This window comes from Haemaphysalis longicornis, unplaced genomic scaffold, assembly GCF_048455015.1.
Source record: "Haemaphysalis longicornis isolate Haplotype H1 unplaced genomic scaffold, Haemaphysalis longicornis Haplotype H1 scaffold_7, whole genome shotgun sequence".
Taxonomy (NCBI): Eukaryota; Metazoa; Arthropoda; class Arachnida; order Ixodida; family Ixodidae; genus Haemaphysalis; species Haemaphysalis longicornis.
Window position 1 is genome coordinate 8,127,615 of NW_027526422.1, and position 22,792 is coordinate 8,150,406.

General features: G+C 47.3%; 1 protein-coding gene across 2 annotated transcripts in view; it reads right to left on the reverse strand.

Moving 5' to 3' along the window:
• Positions 1 to 22,792, reverse strand: part of LOC144144431 (uncharacterized) — a 319,951-nt gene that overhangs the window by 143,792 nt on the left and 153,367 nt on the right. Inside the window, exon 3 of one of the 2 annotated variants that reach the window (XM_077675870.1) lies at positions 15,889 to 15,956. The exons of the other annotated variant lie outside the window; for it this stretch is intronic. Within the exon in view, the coding sequence (XP_077531996.1) occupies positions 15,889 to 15,915 (27 nt within the window). The 5' untranslated portion in view covers positions 15,916 to 15,956. The remainder of the gene's footprint in view (positions 1 to 15,888; positions 15,957 to 22,792) is intronic. 2 annotated transcript variants of the gene reach the window in all.

Genomic DNA, 22,792 nt, shown 5'->3' on the forward strand with positions numbered 1-22,792 from the left:
TATTACATCGGACACAAGCACACCAATCGATCTATTTATTACCAATTTGGCTCCGCATGATAATATAGTTGGTGTTCTCACCTCCTACATTGGCGACTATTTATAATCCCGCGTATTAGGTTTCTGCGCCAAAGGATCGGCGCCCAACTTCCCGATAACCCGAAAATTCATAACATTAATGTAACGGCACTCGAAGCATTCCGCTCAAAGTTAAAAAAAGATCATTTGGTACCCTATATATCATGCGGATAGCTCTGAAAAGGAATATGATAGATTTTGTTTGTTTAAAGAAGCCTTTCTTGACTGCTTTCCTGTAATGCGCTGTCAAAAGGCCAACCGATCGCGGAAGCTTTGTGAGTCGAACCTTTTCCTTAAATTGATAAAAAAGAACGACAAACTTTTCAGCATATTCTCATGCACGAGAAGTTCTGATCACTGGGAACGATTTAGACTCCACAGAAGCAAGACGAACGCCTTTCTTCGTACTAAGAACGGGGAATACTTGTTTAGCTTTGTCCGTCTGGAATGTAAAGCAGGGGCAGACACAGTATGGAAAAAAGATAAATTATTGAAGCGTTCTCCCGTAGCTCAGAGCGCAACAGAAAGAAGTGTAAATGACCTTCTTCTGAAGGGCAGTCAGTTGGCAGAAGCTTTCAATGATTTTTTATGTTAACTTAGCCAACACTTCCAATTATCCTGAGGCGTGTGATCAAATCCATAGTAATGAAAACAGTGTGTGCATGTACCCTACGGGCGACATTGAAGTTAAAAAAAAAACATTTACGGGCCTAAAAAAATAACGTCTGTGATGTAGATGACATTTAATTAAAACCCGCTCAGTACACCCTCGATATAATTGCAGCACCACTCGCCCATATTCATAACCTAGAACTTACTACTGACAACTTTCCTAAACGGGTGAAGCTTTCTGAGGTAACGGTTATTCACAAAGGAAGTGATAAAAATATTTTACCCAACTAGTGCCCCATTTCCATCCTTCCAGTGTTCTTAAAAGCCCTGGAACAAATAATACATGGTCGAACAGAGAGTTTCGCCTCTAATTTCAGTCTGATAACTAACGTTCAGTGCGGTTTCTTTAAGGGGAGATCAGCGGAGCTCACTTTATTCAACCAAAAGGAAATAATTTTAGAATCCTTTGAAGATAAGAAATTTATAGCTGGTGTATATGCCGATTTTTCAAAGGCTCTCAGCTCTGTGAACCACATGACGCTGCTAAAAATATTCGATTTGTATGAAATACGGGGCATACGCCTACAACTTCTCACCCCTTATCTAAAATTCTAAAACACGCCAGTGCTTTCATTACCTCGTCTAAAAGCAAGCATGTTGGTGTTCTTCAAGAGAGCATCCTTGGTCCTTTCCTGTTTAACTTTTATATTCATGATATAATTAAGATTAGCACGAAACCAACATTTATTATCTACGCTGATGACACGACACTATTGTTCCGAAATGCTGACACTACGGCACTTCAACTCGATGTAAACTATTGCTTTGATAAATTGTGCTCCCGGGGCAAGTTAAATTCCTTGGAAATAGAAATTTACAGAGCAAAGGCGATTGTCCTTTCACCGAAGCAATCACACACCGCGTGAGAAAAAAATTCATCTGGGTAACAGCATTGTAGAAGTGGTTGACTCCGTCAAAGCTCTTGATGTCTATTTCCATAGAAACATGTTTTGGAATCAGCATATGAATCACGTTATTAACGGTATTACAAATTCTGTTGGTATTTTTGCAAAGTTTCGATTATGTTTACCGCAGAAGATTGACAATGCTCTTTTTCTCTCTCTGTGAATTATTTCGCCACAGTTTGGGTGAAAACCACAACGAACTTAAATCGTCTACTCACACTAAAAAAAAAAAAAGCAAGCTCTTGGACAGATGAGCAACGCAGATCACCACGGTAACACTAAGGCACTTTTCAAATCATTTTAATTTAGTTTCCATTCGAATCTGTACTCATATCAGTCGGCGATAAGACAAAAAAAAAGTCGTAACACTGCTGAAAGTTTACTAGCTTCTTTTGCAGATCTGTCAACTCGGATGCACACATATCAAACTCGTAACACGGAACCTTGGCAACTACCTTTCTCGAGAAAATCCTACGGGGAACAAATGGCTCACTGTTCTCCCCCAATGGTATTAAACTATCAGCCCAAACACACATTACCTATGCACACAGAATACATTATCAGAGCTAGAGTGCGCACTTTCTTGTACATGCCGAATAATGTTTCAAAAAATTATCCATAGCCTGGTTAACATTGCTGCCTTTCTTTTACCTTTATTCCGCCCTTCCTTTATATGCACTCATATGTTAATCAGTTATCTATCTTCTCATATGTATGCCCGTGGTATTTTGAACACATTGTCTCACTCTGTGCACTTGATACTGTTGTTTGGCTGTTTATTTGTCGCCATCGCTGTGCCTTGTAAACGGGGGCCGAACCCTCGTCAAGTGGACTAGCTTCCAGTTTTCGTTCGGGCCTCCTTCCAAACGTTCCTTGTAAAAATAAAATGATGTGATTTAACTGATTTGATAACTACCAGCAACAGCGCTTCTAGACGCGACTTCCTTTCTCACTTTACGTTATCCTTTCTATCTCCTCTGTTCACGTAACCATGCGTCTCCTCATGAAACCCTTACCATCCCTCGGTAGCCAGCACACTGAATTCCGTCACCGACCTGCCGCAACTTCTCTCGACAAACTTGACCTCGAATGGGGTTCACCTCAGTTTTATCTGTGGTTGAATCATTCATTTACGCCTAAACTTGTCACCTAACATCGTTCCTGGTGCGGTTCTGCAAGCTAACCTATTCTTTCCCTGAATGCGCTCCGTAAAAGGCGATGCTTTTACACACCATGCATGCAACACTTAACAAACGGGCTCATTTCTTTTCGCCAATTTCATAAGATGTAAAACCAAGCCAAAATACATCTTCTTTAAGCCCAGTGACGGACCCAGAAAAAGAAAAGGGGGGGAAAAAGGGGGGGGGTGTACTCGTCTGTCCTTCGAACCTAGTACTAGCAATCTTTACAGAGCGCGCCACCGCAGCCTCTTTTCTGATTACGTCCGACGGTATCCACATTTTAGTTCACCACGTCATCATGCCGGGCTTTCCCCTCACTCCTCCGCCCGCATTTCTCTTGAGGCATGCGAAAGCTGAAAACCTCCAACGTTAACCCTCGTCGGTTACTGTCTCGCAAAGTCAGCGTTTGTGCTTTAGCCCTTCGTTCGGAGAGAGTAGCGCTAGTATGCGGCGAACCAGCTTAATTGTGAAGAATTCTCGTAGATTGCTATATTTCAATCAGCAAACAATTTTTTTTCTATTAAATTTTAAGCTTTTAAACACCGGCAATGCACCTGGACTGCAAATTACACCGTAATGAAAAGCTACGGATTAATTCAGAGCACATGGGGCTCCGAAGCCTGCTACAAAACCTGGTACACATGACAGTTGTTGATTTTTGAGTGCAAATAAAAGCGCCGAAACCGGGAACAGAACCTCGACTTTCTATTCAGCAATCAAACTGTCATTTCCCATAACTCCCAACATACCTATTAAATATTTAACACTGGTTCAAAGGAGGCTATGCAGTGCTGCGCAATGGGAACGTAGCAGCAGCTAAGAAAACTTGCGAGGGTTAACAGGAACCTGGTTTTGCGTAACCGAAGAGACCACGTCTCCATCGGGGGCCATGTGGCCCACTGAAGGGGCAAAGCTCGCAAAAATGGGCGCACTTTCTCAAACACCCAAAACAACATGAAAAAGAAAATGAAATCGACGTTCAGACGAACGCTGTGCCGACGCAACCGAAATAAAGGCCACGTTAAAACTAACGGTGTGTGACAACATCACGTCCTGGCTGTATACAGTGACAGCGTCGAAGGTTTATAACTAACCCCGACTACAACTTTTCAGATTTTGAGGGCAAGAGGGCGGGGTGTTTCCAGGCAAATTTACCATACATGTAACGAATAATCAGGCAGTATTTACATACACAGAATGCGCTCATTCCGCACTGCTGCAATCAATACGGAAAACAAAAACGAAGTGACGATTCTCTAATGCTCAGACAGGTTTCGTTTTGTCCTTAAAAAAGAAAAGGCGGAGAGGGGGAGAGGGAGAGATTAGGGGCAATTTTTTTCCTGGTGGCCACGTAATCTGGTCGGCAGATGCTCTGCTCGGCCCCCGGCTCGCGCGTGCGAAGGAGCATGCACCTCGAGGAGAAGGAGAAACAGCAGAAGAAAGGCAGCGGGTGCGGTTGGATGGGCCGAGCAGGGGAGGCCCACCGGGAGGAGAGCGGAAGCGAGCTTCCGCCGGACGAGAAGGGCAGGAAAACAGCGAGGCGCTGGCGCGGGCCGGAAGACGGGGATAATGCGCTCCCGCCGGTAATTCACGGCCCAGTAATTGGTGCCGAAGGAGCGGCGAAGAAAGGGATCGTTAATCGGACCGGCCGGCCGAGAGCCGAAGGAAGCCGACGCAGGCCCGGGGCTCCGCACGTGCCGATGTTATTTGTTAGGGGGCTCTGCTAAAGTGCCCTCCGTGGCTGTGCGTACGCACGCCGGAGTATGTACGTTTCACCCGTTCCCAACACCATGGGCAGCCATGGTGACTCTGCGGGGGAGCGCGGTAGGAGTGGCACAATTCATGATTGGAAGGGGAAAAAAAGCACGAAACACTTCTTCCTGTAGTGCGCCGTGGAACTTTATCAAAGGTATATGCGAACACGGCCTACGCACCGGAAATAATTTATAAATGGGCAAGAAATCACACTTTGGTGTCCCTTTTGCTTTTACTCTTTATTGATGATTTGCCGAATTGCCTCTCTTCATCCAGTTGTATATTATACGCAGACGGCACCACAGTTTTTAACTCCGATACCACTGTTACGTCCTTAACTGAAAAACTAAATTCTGACCTGTCACAACTGGCTCGGCGGTGCAGTAATAACATGTTACAAATTAACGCGTCTAAGACAAAATTTGCCGTCTTCTCTTCACCGCAAAACCTTTGCCTCCTATCCCTCCCGTTAAAATTGCTCGCAATGACATACCTGTAAGTGACTGCTGTAGATTCCTAGGCATTGAACTCGACTGTAACTTTGCATATATTAGGAAAAAAATGACGTATGGCGTTCGAATACTGATTAAATCTCGCCTTTATTTCAATCCCTCAATACTAATGTCACTGTATTTTTCTTTTGTTCATTCACACATTTCTTACTGTATTACTTCATGGGTCAAAACATACACCACTCATCTTACTTCAGTTCAGACAATTCAAAACCAAGCGATAAGAATTGCCACGTCAATCCCATTTCTCACTAACGCTACGTCATTACTTCACGAAAACAATATATTAACTGTAACCGAACTAGTTAAATATAACCTTGGTGTTTGTATGTATAGAATTACAAACAATAAACTTTCGCCCTTAAATGCTATACTTTCAAATAGGAATGTCACAGGGTTTGCCCTAAACAATAACTTTTTCTTGCCAAAAGTTCGAACTAATTACGGCAAGCAAACCGTTTATTTTTCTGGAATTTCTTTTTGGAATAGTTTACCTTCTGACATTAAAGCATTTCGTTCCCTGAATATAATTAAATCGAAGTTAAAAAATCATATCATGTCAAATAACTAGCCTGTTTTTCTGTTTCTTTATTGTTTCTTGTTCATTGTGAGTTGCGTTCTGTAATCACTTGTTTATGTAACAAGCGTGTTATTCTTGGTTTTCAATTGTTTCTGTGAGATTACAAGCGTATATTCTTACTTTATTTGTCTCAATTGCATTTTACTGTAGTTCTGTCTCTCTGCTATATACATTACAATATTTTTCACTTTTACATTGTACAAGAGGTCCCCTTACAGTCTCTGACTATGGGACCTCTTTCTGTATATCTTGCACATGTTATCTGACTTTTGCATAATAAAGTTTTTCTGATTTCTGATTTCTGAATTTACCGCCTGTGAAGCACACACTACTCCTGATCTCTCTCATTTAATTTGTTCCTTTTAAGCGTTCTGAACTTGCAGAGAACAGCTCCTCAATTCTCGGGAAGCACCACTGTCACGAACGGAGCGTTTACCGCTAATCAGAAGCGATCCACGAACCCTTCAAAGGGTAGCCAATTTTGCTCACCCCCCCCCCCCTTTTTTTTTTTTCTTGAAGTGCCTGTGGATGGGATTGTGCCCGTGTGAATCTTCCGTACAGCACTTCGCATAACAGACGACCAGTGCTATGTGAGGACGGAACAGAAACTCCAAGCAACTAATACGTCCTCTAACATTTAATGACAGGGCGACAGCATCTGTGTACGCCACATGCCAGCAGGCAGTGTTTCCCTATCCCCCACTCAATCCTTCCCCGTGAAGCACCATCTGTGGTCCGGAAAGCACAGACCTCCTCTGTTAATACTCCACTGCCCGCCCCGTGTGCACTATATACATGGAACCCTCTCGCCCCCACCCATAATAAAGTTCTCTCTCTCTCTCTCTCTCTCTCTCTCTCTCTCTCTCTCTCTCTCTCTCTCTCTCTCTCTCTCTCTCTCTCTCTCTCTCTCTCTCCTCTCTCTCTCTCTCTCTCTCTCTCTCTCAACATAACACGCACGCGCGCGTTGCACATAACTGATTGATTATCAGGTTTAATGCGCTGACGCTACGCAGGCCATGACGCGCGCCGTAGCAGTGGGCTCCGGATTAATTTTGACCTCCTGTAGATCTTAATGCACACCGAAATTTCAAACACACGGGCGTTTTTGCTGTTCGCTTTCACCAGAAAAGCGGCCGCCGCGGCCGGGAATCGAACCCGCGTCTTTGTGCTCAGCAGCACAATGCACGCGTTGCAAATAGAATGAGTGACCACTCCAATGACGTCAAATTATATGGTAAAGCTCGCGACCGGGGTTCATGGTCAGACGAAGACAGTCACACAGCAAAACTCAATTTTTTTTCAAGTTCAAGTGATACTCCGAAAGCCTCCCGTTAGCGCCTAGTCTCCTGCGCAGCAACGCAGCGCAGCAATAATCCCGGCAGCTCGCCAGCGACAGCAAAAACGACGGAGCGTTTCCCCATAAACATCGGACATCGACGGCGAGAGAAAGGGCTCAATCCCTAACAAGCTCCTGCGCCTTCGTCCCAGGAACCCCGAAGGGTGCTTGGGACGTGATAAACAAGGGCGCCTGTTCTGCGAGCCTCATCAGCTCATCCTTTACTCAGCCGCCGCTTCTTCCCCCGTCGCGTAGGAACGGCACTCGATAGAGCGCTCGTTTAGGAGAGCAGCCTTCGGCGCCGTGAGTGCGCAGGGAGGATGAGGAGGAGGAGGAGGAGGAGGAGGAGGAGGAGGCCAAGTGAGCAGCCGGAGCATGGGATGGAATGGGAGGTTCGGCAGGAGGCAGCGGGTCCCAAGAATGAGCATCGCCTGCACCTTCGCGGAAGAAGGTCTGAATGGCGCTCCTTGGACCGGGACGGAAGAGAATCGCCCCCACCTCAAGCCAACCCACGTGCGTCCCTTAATTGGTTCCCTCCTCCGAGCATCCGGACCGCTTTTTCGCTCCGATTTCCCACATTCTTCTCCCTGGGAGCGTACGAGAGAGCATGCAGACGTTTCTGCGCTCTCGCTTGCACAGGCTCGCTCGATACTGATAGTGGCAACTCGATTAGTGTCAGGGAGCGCGAGCAAAGCGGTGAAGCGGCAAAGCAGCGTGAACCGCTTATAATAAAAGCTACTTGCGCTTTCGTATATACGGGGCATCACACCTATCACGTATCTGACGGAGGCAGGTGCGCGGGGTGCAACAATGTCATTTATAAAAGCACGGGGAACGACTTTTAGAGGAAGAAGCGATTCCTGACAAAAACGAAGAATTTCTAAATTATTTCAATTACAAATTTTATATCGCAAAAAAAAAGTGCCGACGCTCCACGTTGCTGTAGTGCGAACAGCCTCGTATACGAATGCATTGCGTTTGTTTGGTTGCAGCATTTGTTCTGATGGTTAATGGTTGTGACTGCATTTGTGCTCAGGTCTTGCTTTCTCCCTTTACGCACTGGTTTGTTTCACTGCTTTCTAGAGTGTCTGAATATTACACGTACTCAAGTCCTGCTGTTTTTATAGATTTGATGCCCTCCTGATAATATTACTTATCATCGTAAGTGCTTCACCAACTTGAACAAAATTGTTCTTTCACTCGGCCAAAAATCTTCGAATTTATCCTCCCTTCATGCGGGGGTCTCTGTAAGAAGTATGGAGGATGTTTTAGACGTAATTCGGAAACAGGTCGATGTAGTGAAATGGCCCGACTGAATAAGTTCGAGCTACCTTCTAACGCATAGTACGCCATAACATTTTATCTCCAACGCAGCATGTTCATGGTAAAGTCGTAGAAAAAGGGCCACCTCATTGGCGAGAATAGCTTTAACGATAGCATACGAGTTCCCTGGCAGGTAGAGCGGACTTCCTTTTTATCGCGGCGATCTTTTCTCGTCCTTTGAGTTCTCTCCTCTCGCTGTTGTGTATACCTAAACCTTTATTTCTACGGCCGTTTACCCTAAAGCAAGACACTCCACAAGATAGTCACCTCAAAGCAGAAAAAAAAAGAAAGTCTAACGTAGTAGCTCCCGTACGCGAGTACTGAGAAGAGCAGGGCTTGCCGAATTTAAGACGCGCGGTTTCAACGCGGCCTCGAATGAGGATGCAGGTTTTATTTCTGCCTCTAAGTCTACCAGCACGGAGCACACCATAATCACCTTTAAGATACAAAGAGGCCTTGGTACCACATCATAAATGGATTAACCTCCCACGCTGCTTGCTACCACCAATCGTAAAAACGAGTATTTATTCCGTAAATGCACAGAGTGACGCAATGTTCGGAAATTAATTAACACCGCGTCGGCAGCGTCATAACCCGCCTTGCCCGTTTCTCGAAGGTGGTAGTGTTGCGCGGGCTCTGCGCCAAGTGGTTTTAAGGCCTCCTGACGCGCTGCCCGACTCTTGCCGAGATCTCGGGGCGGGCCTATTCCGAGTACTTAGGCCCCCACGCTTTGAGCAGCGTGGCGGGTGCGCCGGGCATTGTTTCGCTGGCCGGGGCTATAGAGGCCAGCCTTGACGACTGTCGTATAGCACGGTTTGCCCTCGGCGCGAAGAGAACAGGGCGCTACTACGCTCGGGTCTCAACGACCGGGGGCATTTAACCCTGTTAGGCCCTCCACCGTTGATGCAGTCGGCAGAGTCAGATTTTGGAATTGGGCCCAGACAACTCAGCCGGAGCGGATGTAGCCAATGATTCTCGAAGTCGCTGAATCCCAGTCCGCCATTTCGCGAACGTGTGTTTGTGTGTGATGTGTTGCAACCGTTCGACCGAGCAGCGCCATCGGACTCGGCTTTATAGCATACGGGAGTGGCGCGAGTTGGTAAGGGCGCTCGATAGTGTGGAAACTAGATCTGTGAAACAGTCATTCCAACTCAAGTTGTTAGAACTAATTTTTGATCTGGTGTCTCCGTTAACCTTTGCCCGCACTGTGGGAAATTGTACAGTGTTGAGTTCAGTTCTCGCTGACGACTGTTTAGCTGCTTGTAAGCTTCTCCGTGGAAAAGTACACCCATTTAGACGCAACAAAATCTCTCTCTCTCTCCGTCTGCATCGTTCTCTCACTATTCATCATACTCTCTGTATTTTTTTACAAACGTTAATGGGAAAAAAACGAAAGTTTGTCGTTACTTGCTTAGCGTTTGACGAAACTCGCGTATGCTCGAAGGGTGGCCGCCGAGATGGCTCAGTGGCTATGGGTTGTGCTGCTGAGCCCGAAAACGCCGGTTCGATCCCGGCCGTTGCGGCTGCTCTTCTGGTGGAGGCGGAAAGCAAAAACGCCCGTGTGTCGAGACACGGCCGCTGGATAAGAGCGCGGCCGTGGTCGAGATTTCGACGCACTTTAAAGATCCCCAGGTGGTCGAAATTAATCAGGAGCCCTCCACTACAGCGCGCCTGCCGGTGTAGGTTCGGCGCGTTGAACACCACAATCAAGCAGCCGTATGATTGAAGGGAGAACACGATTCAATAAAACGGGGAAAAGAAATGCACAGGGCAAGCGTCCAGTGCCCCTTAAACACTCGGACACGTGGCCTTAAAGGGACGCTCCCGGCTATCAATGTGGAAAAATACTCCAGAACAGTCGTGGTTGGCCGTAGGCAAGTAAGAGTCAACATTATGGGTCTCTCTACCTCACAATATGCATAATCCTAGCATTGCACAAGGCAGGCACTCATGCACACTGCGAGGAACCACCGCGGGTTCGAGCTATTTGAGCATGCTCACGATACTGAAACGCCGTCGCGCCAACTTAACACCGCCTCTGTTGGGCAGGTGGAGAAGGGGGCGACAAAGGAATATGCCCAGGGTACGGAGGGAAGACGTTTATTTTATACTAACGTTCTAGTCACATATTTTACAGACCCAATTATATAATTTACAGTACATGTACGTACTTCCCGTTAGGTGAAAGGGGCGATGGGGCGCCACGCGCAAGTGTGCGCGTCGTCGGCACAAAGCCAGTGGGCTCTTCGGTCAGGGCAAATTCCGGGGTGCGCGCACGTTGTGCGCGCGCGCATCGCCGTGCTGGCCAGATCGGCTCGCAGCAGCGAAGGAGACGGGGCCCATTCGCTCACAGGCGCGTACCGCACGGCGTGATCGTCGAGTGGTAGGTACGGCCTTACTATATGCAAGCGTGGGGGCAACAGGAGCAGCTTTAGGCACGGGCCGCGGCCGAAAGGGCTGGTGGGCTTTCGCCGGCGCAACAGAGTTGCAGCCGGCTGGTAAAGAAAGCGTCACATACCTTCGGCCAACGCCTTCGGCATCCTGGAAGCGTTTCTCCGAACGGACCCCCGCGCAGGGCGCGCGTTCGCGTCCCGGCGAGAACGGGGTTCCGGAATCGTTCAAACGGGCCAATGAGGTGAGGTTAGCTCCCCCACCAGGGCGGAGCGCCCGCTGCGTGGCAGTGTTTTATCGCCGCAACGGTCTCTGCAGGCTTCACCTCAGGCAGGAGTTTGAGACGACGGCTCGGCTGTGCACAGCGGCGCCGAGACGAGCCGGCATTTCGGGGAGAGAGGGGAAAAGCGCCGCGCAACGCCACAAACCCAGTGATCGCGCAATGGCTTGGGCGTCAGGATCCTTACAACATCAAGAATGGCGCTGAATTGCATTTTCCGTCTCACAAAACAATTATTAAGAAAAGGCCACGACAGAGTGGTGCGTGAGCTGTCCGCAGCTCACTTTATTTTTACAAATCGTGAAAAATGCATCAATGAACTTTCTTTGTTAGTTTTTACCAATGAATCGCGTTTTTTTCAACTGTAGGCGGTAGGGTATTTTTAATATGAGTGCGTATCACTTTTATTATTTGTTTCATAGGTTTTATTTGTCTTTAATTTATACCTTAAGGCGCCTTAACTTAATTTCTTCAAATAAATATTTGTGAGTAGTGCTTTTTTTTTTGTCTTCGTTCGTATGTCCGATTTTAGCGCTCTTTTCGTAACCAACCATGCACAAACAGGGCAAACAGCATATTTTACTGAAGTCCCAAAGATTGTCGGTGCTTGAGCCCATCGATTTGGGCACGAGAGAGCTGCTTTTTCACAACGGCCACCCCCTGGAAACAAACCATTCCGCCATTTTTTTTTTTTTTTTTTTCTGGACCGAAGTCATGAAGTCAGCGCTGGAAAACTGGAGAGCTGAGTGAGCCTTAAAGAATGTATGAGAAAACAGGTCTGCAGACGCCGGTAGAAAAAAAAACAGCCAAGTTATCACGAAGAAATAGCATACAAAAAGCCAACGCCTGCTCAAGTTTGAGACAGCTTCGAGGACCGATCGAGTCGTACGAAGAGCAACCACTCTGTGGCGGATGAAGACTGCACTCTGCAGATCGATGCTGCCCTTAGAGGGAAGACCTTCGCAACAAAAAAAAAGCAGTGAAGCAGAGTCTTTGTTTTGCAACATGCGTTTTCGGCTCCCTTGTGACCTGAGAGCCTGCGATCAAGCAGTTTAAGTGTGGCATACAAGAAGGTAGCACGAAGGCCAAGAGTCGTGAAGAACAAAGCACCGACGAAAACAGGGATGGCTCAGGGGTAAGGCTGAAGATTGGCTTCCTTTCATTCCTCTTATTTCTTTCTTCATAAAGACAAATAATATGATCGCTAGAGAGTTGAATCAGTTAACTAGTTGACGTCAAAGCTAGTTTCTTCGTTGAAATCGGATTAGTGGCTGATCCGGGATTTTTCTTTCTCCAAAGCGGGATTAAATACCCATTATGATGTAAAAAGTATAGCTGCTACCTCGAGAAAATAACTAAATGCCAGGAAAACATGACGAGATACGTCACAGTAACAACAAACACAACCCGCTTGAAGCTTATAACTGGCGCAAATTGCGCTGAAAAATAAGAAGTCTCATAAGTGTTTGCCCATGATCGTATACAAACGACGACAACGAAGATAATAGACGAGGGAGAGCGCTCCAGCCATGCAGCCAGACAGAGACGCAAGGCTGGGCTTTTCTCACTTCGCGGCGCAACAGTCTCTATAGCGAGCCAGAGGCTCTGCGCATCTGTTCGGCAACTGTTCGGCAACTGTTCGGCGCATCTGTTCGGCAACTGGGCGTTAATGTTTTCCCAATCACAGCTCGTAATAGGTGCTTAGTTTTTTGCACGCGTGTCCTTGTTGGGGAACAAAAGGCAAGGACGCCGCCGACTTTGCCTTTTATTCTTCAACATGCATCCCGACCAGACGGGATTACCTTTGACTTGGAATGTTTCTCTGTTGTTGCGATTTTACCACGGATCTTTTGGACGCTGGTTCATAACGCGTGTTCTTATTGGCCTTCGCGAAAGAAATGCAGCGTATAAGACTAACTCTGGCCACGGCCGCTCCTCTGGCATTCTAGATCATGTAGTACTCATGTTTTGCCCCAAATATGACAAGGGTTTCCTTTGCGCTAGACAACGTTGACATGCGTGAGTGGTGCAAACTAGCGTCACTAGTATTATAGGAACGTTGGTGCGAACAGTGCCCGTTATACTGCCTGTTCACGCTCTTCGTTATTGTGCCAGTACTTACTTCGACGGTGTTTGTACCCCTAAAAACTCCTTCAAAAATGCGGCGCCAAAAAAAAAAAAAAAAACTGCCAGGGTTTGCCCCAATATGCTTTGGATATGAAGATCGGACACGCGGTAGAACAACGAACAACAAAGGTTACTTGTGCGTACCGGCTAGGGACTGGACTTCATCAGCGTGAATTAGCACACTGGAATGTGAACGTGTGGAATTTTCGCGTCGCCAGCCTGCACTTTGCAAAGCATCTAGCTCACGCCAAACAAAAACCGGGTAGCGAAAAAAAAAAAGAGGAGGCCCATAAACTGAAAAAAAAAAAGAGATCAAGAAAAATAGCAACGAAATATGGACCGGGACAAAAGAAATGCACGATGACGGACGACGGCACCCGATAAAAACAAAACGAACCAAATGCTGAAGCGGAAAAAGAAAAGGCGGGGGTCGAGGGACAAAGAATGGAATTGGAGAGGTTCCAAACACAAACTTCGCACCCTCGCGAAAGCGCAGGCGCGATGCCATGGCCAGAGCTAGCTGTTCTTCGAATACGCCTTCAAATAAATCGTCCCCCGAATGCGCTTTGACGGTCCGAAAATGAAGCGGCTTTCAAAAACGGAAAGAAGAACGCTGGCGCGAACGTCCTTTGTAATACTTTTCGCGTGCCTAGCTTTCATTTGCCTAGCAAGGGAAAAAATGGCGGTGAATGCGGAAGAGAAAATATGCAGATCGACTGTGCTTGCCCCATCGATTCTGCTTGCGGGCGTTCTGCGAAGTGGGGCCAGGTTCAGAGCGTCGTGGCAACTGTCGCAACATTTCGAAACACTGACGCCACCTGACGCCTCTATTGGTATATTACGGGAAGAACCACTGATCACGTCAATGGCTTGAAATATCCCTGTTCAGTCGGTATCTCGAACGTGGCATAGGCCTTATGTTATAATAATCGTCTCGAATGGGTCCTTCACTTCAAGAGCCATAGTTTCGCGAGCTCTATATACAGTCAAACATGGATATAGCCGAACCCGCCTATAACGAGTTTATTGTTACGAGTTCGTAATACGCGGGAATTCCCCCGCCATCCCCGCATGCAGAAACGAACAAAATGTCATTACCATACACAAAACAACCGATTTATTGCAAATAATAAAGCCACTTTCCGCCTTACCTGCCTACTTCCAAAAAAGCGGTGATTTTTGTTTTCCCTTTCGTTTAAGCAGCGTCAACTAACACAGCATTCTTTACACGAGACATTGCTTGCACCAGTTCGAGTTCGTGTCCATCAATATCGAAGAAATATTGGAGGAGGATATCGACTGCCGAAAGCACTTCGTTAATTGTCGGACGGCTTTCACTCGCGACATCCTCTGCCTCCTCAGTGCTTTTCATCAGCATTACGACGGCGCTGCTGGCGGTGTCCGCGTCCGAGGGGCTTACAGTGACGGCAACGTCGTTGTCGACACTCAGGAAATCTTCGAAGGACACTCCTTTCGGCACAGCATCAGGAGCGTTGGCTAGCTTGCCGTCTTTGTCCGGACCACGACCAACTCCGGAATGACTGACTGGGCGGGTTACGTTGTGTGTCCCGCGTGTCGGAAACAGTTACGAAAAGTGTCGGGCGTCATGTCACTCCATACGAGGCGCAATGTCTCAGTCTCGCCTTTGCTCAGTGGTCGTGGCCAATCAACATCTCAATCGCCGCCCCGAGACCATGCATTTTGGCGGCCATTCTAGGCACGCCGAGCTCGATATAATAGATGTGAACTTCGTTATAAGGAATACGTTTCGCGTGTATTTCCGCAACTGATTTATTTTTGTTCGATATATAGCGTAATTCGATCTAACCGGGTTCGTTATAATCGGGTTTGACTGTTAGTCACACAAAAGTTCAACGCGGAACCCTGCGATGCAACTGCAAACAAAACAAAAATACAGAAGTGGTGATTAGATTCCACCATACGGTGCAAATAAACGATGGCTTAATGTGTTTGCGTGTGTGTATGTGTGCTATACACGTGACTTAAACTCCAGCCTCGTGTATTAATCACTGCAAACTCGCGTCACATTGCTTGCTTGCTTGCTTGCTTGCTTGCTTGCTTGCTCCCTCCCTCCCTCCCTCCCTCCCTCCCTCCCTCCCTCCCTCCCTCCCTCACTCACTCACTCACTCACTCACTCACTCACTCACTCACTCACTCCCTCACTCACTCACTCACTCACTCACTCACTCACTCACTCACTCACTCACTCACTCACTCACTCACTCACTCACTCACTCACTCACTCAAATCTACAGACGTACACTTAAGCGGCTCCGCCTAGAAAATGTGGTGGTCTGCAAACGCGGAGTCACCAAGTACAAAATACAAACACACGAAAATCTACAAGCGGCAGGTTTATTAACAAAGTTTCCCGAAGTGACGTCTGGCCTGCCTCCGTCTTTCTAATTTCACACATTTACGGCTCCTCTTGTGTTTTTTCTTCCCGTCGAATGTCGGTGCGAACCTCCTATACAAGCTCAAGCCATCCGACATTTTCTTTCGCTTTTTGCTTGTTCGCGTACGCCTGCCACCTCCCTGTCAAGCTGCGAGATGAAATATAGCATTTCTCTCGAATTTCCCGCGTGCTGCAGGCGGCGTCGGGATGCTCATTATTCGTTTGCCTTCGCCGCCGACAGCCATGCGCGCACTCGTGTGAGTGGGGATTAAAAGGGGTGGGGGGGGGGGGGGGGGGGAGTCGTAAGAGCGAAAATAAAGAGAGCGTATAACCTTTGAGACGGAGATAGCGGCAGCCATAACAGATGGCAGAAGTGGCAAGATCAGAGGTGGTTGGAACACTGCGAAAAAGACAGAGAGAGAGAGAGAGAGAAAGAAAAAAAAGCAGCGTGTGAGTTGATTTGTATACACGGCCAGCAAACAATGTCAAATATATCGATTGGTTACTTCTTAAGTTTGCTTCACCCTTTGTAAGTTTCTTTTTCACTCTTTGCCCTTGTTCGAAACGTCGTTATGCTATTTTATGCAATAGAAGGCTAATGTGAGGCAGATATTATTACCACATTCCCAAGTAAAGTGCCCTCAACATTTTCCTTTTATTACTTTTCCGCCGACTTTCATGTTGTTGCCCGTGCCGGTTTTCCGCTTTTTGTTACCAGCGGAGCGTGTATTTTTCAAGTTTGCCGCCTGGAATGTTCACTTGTAACCTGCAAAAGTTGCAATGCATAGCAACTACGCTGCTGATGACGTCATTCAGATTATCTGACGTCACACCTAGCAACGGCGAAAAATCCTGACGATGCATGCAGCTGCTCAGCCTAATCTACTGCAGGCGTCCGTGGCATGCAGCCGCATTCCCGAGTCTTTCGCTCGGGTTGTCAGGAGGAACCCAGCTCAGACGGAGGCGGCCAATGCTGCGCCTAGTCCCGGCTCTGCGAGGTGACGCTACGCTGCTTCTCCACGCTCGATTGTAGTGCGTTTTCGTTCTGTACAGTTCGCGCATCATGCGATCGTCGTTACGTCGTCTAGAGCTTCGGAGACTTTAGCCACACGGTGTTCCTGCAGGTCTAAGCAGTGCCCATGTGCTACTCCTACTGCTGCCGATGCACTTGCGCTATTCTTTGCAATGCGATGGAGCAACACGTGCTCCATTGTTAACGTGCTGTTAACACACTGATATGTGTTTAGTGCTGGCCTCTACTACGTCCCTCCTGTGCATAACCCGTCACTTCACCGCGAAATTCGGAAGTTCTCCGATATTACTTGCGTTTTTTTTTTTCGGGTAAGAACAACGAAGCTGAGTGAGTTACCAAATTAGAGTTCTTTCAAGGTGAACAAGTTTCTATTTTGTTTTCACGGTTCCTTGAAACGACCGCGGCCGGACATGAAACCTGGAGGCACTTGTAGTGGCAGCAGAAAAGCTTAACCAATACGCACTGGCCAACACGAACTTAATTTCTGGTTAACGGGCAGGACACGTAGGAAGTGGGGAAACTATTTGAAGGTGGAAGCACTTAGAAGATTGGCCTTAAAATAATGCGGCGACAAAGACCCGCTCGAGCAGAGCTATGAAAGGTTTAAATCCACCGTAAATTAGTTTCTTTTGAAGGGTTTAATGGCGGAGACACTTCTGACGTTTACCTCAACCAAGCCGTTTTCAATACTAAAACAATCCGTTTTCGTAATAAGTAGCTCGACCTAGTTTCTTGGTCAGTAATTTGTCATTAACCCGGTGATTTAAAGCATTCTTCAATGGATTGTAACAAATTAATATTTTAAAAAGCGCCTCACGTGAATATGCGGTTAGTCCTAACGCACATTAGAAAGCTCTTTTCTTGCGTGCCAGGGTAGTTTTTTCCGAAAACAGGTCATCAAAGAGGGAACCCCTTTTATATAGCACAATTGGCATAAATCAACTTGGCGACAAATATTTTTCATGTTAAAAAAGGAAGTCTATTCAGTTAACGAACGGCACGCGTGAAATAACATGACAGGCGTAGTGTGCCCCAATTTTTTGTTCACTCCAAATTTCTCGCTTTGTATACCTACCAGCTTGATGAATGTCGAAACGTGACCAAGGTGCGTTCGAGGCGATTCACGTACCACACATTTACGACTGCCTTTTATGCCGCCCCGCGACAAATCACACAAGTCATTCCAGCACTAAAAGAATCGCCGTTCTACCAGTTTTCTCTACACCTTTATTAAAGCGAAGCTTCATGTGCCTCGCTTATGCCGTCGTTTCGCCGAAACGCATTGCAGGAAAGCCAACTTACACAGTGTGCGTCCACAAAGGCACATCAAGCGCCTCGAAATAAAAGAAAACGCTTCCAGCGGTAGGAATCGGGCCTCGATCCGACTGCGCCATTTTGACACGGTCTAAGCAGTTTGGATTTTGGACTTTCACTGAGGCTGCGCAGGAGAGAGCTTCGCGTTTTAACATCTTTCTCTCAGGACTTTTGCGTATTAATGGGGGTGCCAGAGTAGGTATGGGAGCAAGCTGATGACAGTTCGTATCCTTCGAGTAGTCTAAAAAAACTATGCTTGATTCCTGTGCCACAGGAATCGGTAAAACACAAAAGTGGAATGTGCAGCGAAATTTGCAGCTGAGCATGATTTGCGAGTCGGCGGCTGTCTTGTGTGTGTGCTTGGCGAGCGACGTCCTGCTGGCGGGTCGCTTCGGCAGAGGTGTACTGGCGTCATTTCCGTGACCGATATGACGTCAGTGATATCTTGGGGTATCGCGGCATAAAACCCTTTCGTGTTAAAATATAAAACCCGGAAACGAAGTACCCTAGCATACCGTGCTCTTCAGTACTAAAGGTTGCTTCCCCGCAAGAAGACCCTGTATGCAGGGGTGCACCCTTTACAGGCGGCTTACTGTCTTCGTTGAACTGGCGTCACTTCCGTAACGGATATGACGTAAGAGAAATCTTCATGAAACCCGGAATAAAACACTGTCGCGTTAAAATGTGGCTAGGGAAGTCCAGGGAATCGAACCTGGCCCTTTACGCCGTGAAACCGGCAACCCGACCACTGGGCCATCCCAAAGGTCCGAGGGGTACGGGGTTAGCAGCGGCTGGCAAACAATAAAATGTGCATCCAATTAAAAAGGAAAAAAAAAAATCCCGGGCCATCTCCACTAACGTGAAACCTGGGGGGAGGGGCGAAGCATGTAGTGTATAAGTGTATTATTGGTTCCGTGGCGTTTCTGCCCACGGAGATGAAACCATTGGGGGGGGGGGGCGGTACAGGTAAACAGCTTTGCTGTAAAAGTCTCTTGTCTTTGAAGCACGAAGTTCTTTAGCTCGAGGCGTAAACGAGTGTCCCGGTGTTTTTTTTTAGTACGTGTTTCAAAGTGCTCCAGCGCGAGGCAATGTGAACGAGTGTCCAGGTGTTTTTTTAGTGCACGTTGCGTTCTAGCGCGAGCCGTAAACGAGTTTCCCGTTGTTTTAGTACTGTGACTACATGATTTGACTGATTGGTTGTAGGATTTAACGCGCCGACGCAACGCAGGCGATGAGGCGCGCCGTAGTGGAGGGCACCGGATTATTTTGACCACCTGGGGATCTTTAACGTGCGCCGAAATCTCGTACACATACTCTTATACACTTACTGACGGATATGATGTCAGTAAAATATTGGTGTATCCCGGCATAAAACACTTCAGTGTTGAAATATAAAACCCGAAAACTAACAACCCTAAGTTAACGTACTCTTTAGTACTAAAGGTCGCTTCCCCGCAAGAAGACCCTGTGTGCAGGGGTGCACCGATACAGGCCGCTTGCTTCGTTGTACTGGCGTCATTTCCATTACGGATATGATGTCAGCAAAATCCTGGTTTATCACGGAATAAAACACTTTCGTGTTAAAAATGGTACACGGGAAAACAACAAGCAACAAAACGGGAAGCAACAGCGGCTTGATAAGAAGAATTTATGTTTGATCGGAACTCACCGCCTTATTCCAGCGATGCTATTGGCGACGTTTTTTGACGCTTGTTTTCTTTACCGTTGCCTATCGAACGAACAGAGGACACAGTAAGCTGGGAATGATGACTTGGTATGTACTAGTCTTCCGCATATAGACTGTGGTGCAAAGAACTATACACCGGAAGGCTTTCAGAGGGCCGTCGTGATGTTCTGCGCCCTGAACGCAAATGAAAGCGGAGAGAGGACGGCGCAACGACCCCCCAGGAATCTTCGGCAGCTACGGGTTGTTTGTTTTCCAGGGAAGAAAGAGCTTGTCGGAAGCGTGAAGTTGGGAGGGGGTATCCAAACAAAGCATTGTCGCAGTTGATGACGCTCTGCGAAACAAACGTATACAAGCCAAGTGAAAGCAAGTGGCGGCACGCGTCGGGTGCGCGAGCGACGGCAGCCTGCAAAAATCGCGGTTGTGCCGCTGATCTAGCGATCTCCTCTAAAGACGATAGTCTTTCTTGGGCTACTTAAAGGAGTAGTGACACGAAATTTGAAAGCTTAGATAACTGTATGTAAAATGCTTCTTTTTTATTACGAGATATCTCCCAGCAAGTTTCAACGGTAACCGTTCAGTATAACATATTGTGAATCCATTTTTACCTTTGCCCGCACGAGAAAGCCCACACCGGGCCGACGTGACATCATCTGCTCCTTGCCCCAAACTGCCGACGTCAGGGCTCCCGTGACGTAGCCGGCGCGCCGGGTTGCGGTTGGCGTGCGGTGCTACGCCGTGTGTCATGGTTTTGGGACTGACGTCATGCTGCCTGGGCGCGTGGGGATGGCGAGGACCTCGGCCGGTCTGGGCGGCGCGCGCGTCTAGACCGGACGCGGTGCGACATGAATGGTTACGTCACGTGCACCCTCCTGTCATGGCGGCCGCTCGGAGCTCGTTTTGTCGAAACCGAAATTGATACGAATAAACGACGCAGTAAATGACTGTTTACGCAGCGATCGACCGTCTAATGTGCCGTTCTATGATTACTGGGCTAATAGGCACCCGTAGCAGCGGCACAAACGTAACACGGAAATTTCGTGCCAGTATACTCCTTTAAACCCGGAATATTTTTCCGGATGTCTCTTTGTCCGTCTGAATCTCGATTCCGCCTTCCGGCCGAAAGTTAAAGGAACACTCGAACGAGGTGCTTACATAGGCAAAATTTTCCGAATATTATAAATCTGGAAACACACTTCACACTCGTCAACGTCGTTCAGCAAAAAAGTATTATTAGACATATTTGAGGCAAAACGTCAATGCATAAGTGACATATGCAGTGTTCTTAGATTAAATATGCATGGCTTCTTCATTTTTGCGATATGAAATAAAAAGTACGCGTGAGAAACAATATTTTGATACAAAAGTACAAAAAGCCTGGACGTAGTGGCAGTGTTCCAAGTTTAACAATAACAAAATATTCTCGTAGAGTGCGCGAGCAGGGGAACGCGGGAAAATTGAATTGACTTTAGCAAACCCCCTCCGTGTTTATCGTAGGTGTACCGAAAGGGAGGGGAGAGCATGAGAGGTGGTCGGTGGAGAGAAGGGAGAGGCATTTACGCTGCAGAGGCGGCACAATTTTTTCGACGGCATTTGCAGCGGAGTGAGCAGATACGCGGTGAATTTTCTCTCCGCGGCGATTTCTGGCGTTTTCGTCGTTGCCGACTTCCTGGCGTTCATTCGCGTCTAAATTTCTGTAGCGTCTCCGGCGAACAGCTTTCCCGTTGCGAACATTTTACCGCTTGCGGTTATACAAAGAAACCATGCCAGAGGGCGGCTCCACTGATGTTCCGTGCGGGGAATTTTCCCTTTTTCGGGGAATTTTCGGCTGTAACTTTGAACAAAAGGGAAAAAGGGAATCTCTAATAGATGCAGGGAATTCCAGGACTGGTGGAGTAAAACGGGAAAATAATGTCAGTAAACCGGATCTCGCATCATTTATTATTTAGTTTTCTTTTAAAAAGTTCGCCTCATACTTCCTCGGATCTGTGTTCAAATAAGCCCAGTCGTGTTCCCACAAGCCACAAGCATCGAAGCCAGCTTCCAATCCAATTCATAAAGTAGGAGGGAGCATAGAGCAAATAATACTCCATGAGAACGTGCTAGCAAAGCGTGAAGCAGCGGCGGCGGCGGCGGCTAAGGGCTGGAGCCTGTTCGCGTGTATTCCTGCACAATATACAAACAAGTATTTCGGGTGAGCCTTAGTCCGCATGCTGTCAACATGAGATGGCTCTAGCAATCCCGGCGCTGAGCTAAAATTACCTCAATTACCCGACAATGTCTTTTTTTTTCATGGGGGCAGTTTTAGCTTAGATATTTAGCATGCAAAGGAAACTTGCGGTTTGGTACAAGATGTGAATTGCATGTCAAACGCTGCTGAGCGGCAGATGTAGTGGGATTTAGTTCACGCTGATACTCTGATTCTCTGAACGCCGTCTGCATCCGGAAGGCTACGTAAAGGTGGCGCTGGCAAACGCCCAAACCGAACAGGAATCCAGGTAAAAACCTATCAGCTGCAAAAAGAGAAAGCAGGGAATTTGGAAAGGAATTCTTAAGACATCTGCGGGAAAAAAATGCTGAAAATAGGGAACTTCTGTACCCAGGTATGGGAATTTTTCTCGCCACTACGGAACATCACTGGGCGGCTGCAGTGCACGCGCTATGAACTGAGAAAGAGAACCTGTCGTTGAGATAAAAATTAGTTTTGCAGTTGGCAGAATATGGTCGACGACAACTCCCCTTCTCTCCCCCCCCCCTTCTCCTTAACGACTGTGGAGACAATTTTTTGTGCTTGGCTGTGAGCCATTATGAAGGTCAGAGCGGATAAATGCTTGTTCGTACGCAGCCTAGTGCACGGTCAGCATGCAAAAGTCGCTATAATGGAATCTGATTTTCGTCAGCAATCAGCCTCTTGGTCAATCGCCTGGGAAGGTTTATTTGTGTGTTCTATTTACGAACAGGTATATCAAGGCTGTTTCACGGATTCTAGAGTCGTCCATTTTGAAGACATTGGCCTTCCCTTGCTGCGACAGTGTACGCTTCGATGCATCCTTTACAAACTTCTTTATACGCACGCTGGCGCAAGGCACAAGAAAAGCTTGGACGCTTCCCATTAACAGCTACCGCAGTAAAAAAGCTCCTCGTTAAACTTGATTAATAACTACCTCCGTATTTTTTAGCATTCTGCGAGACAAAAACAATACTT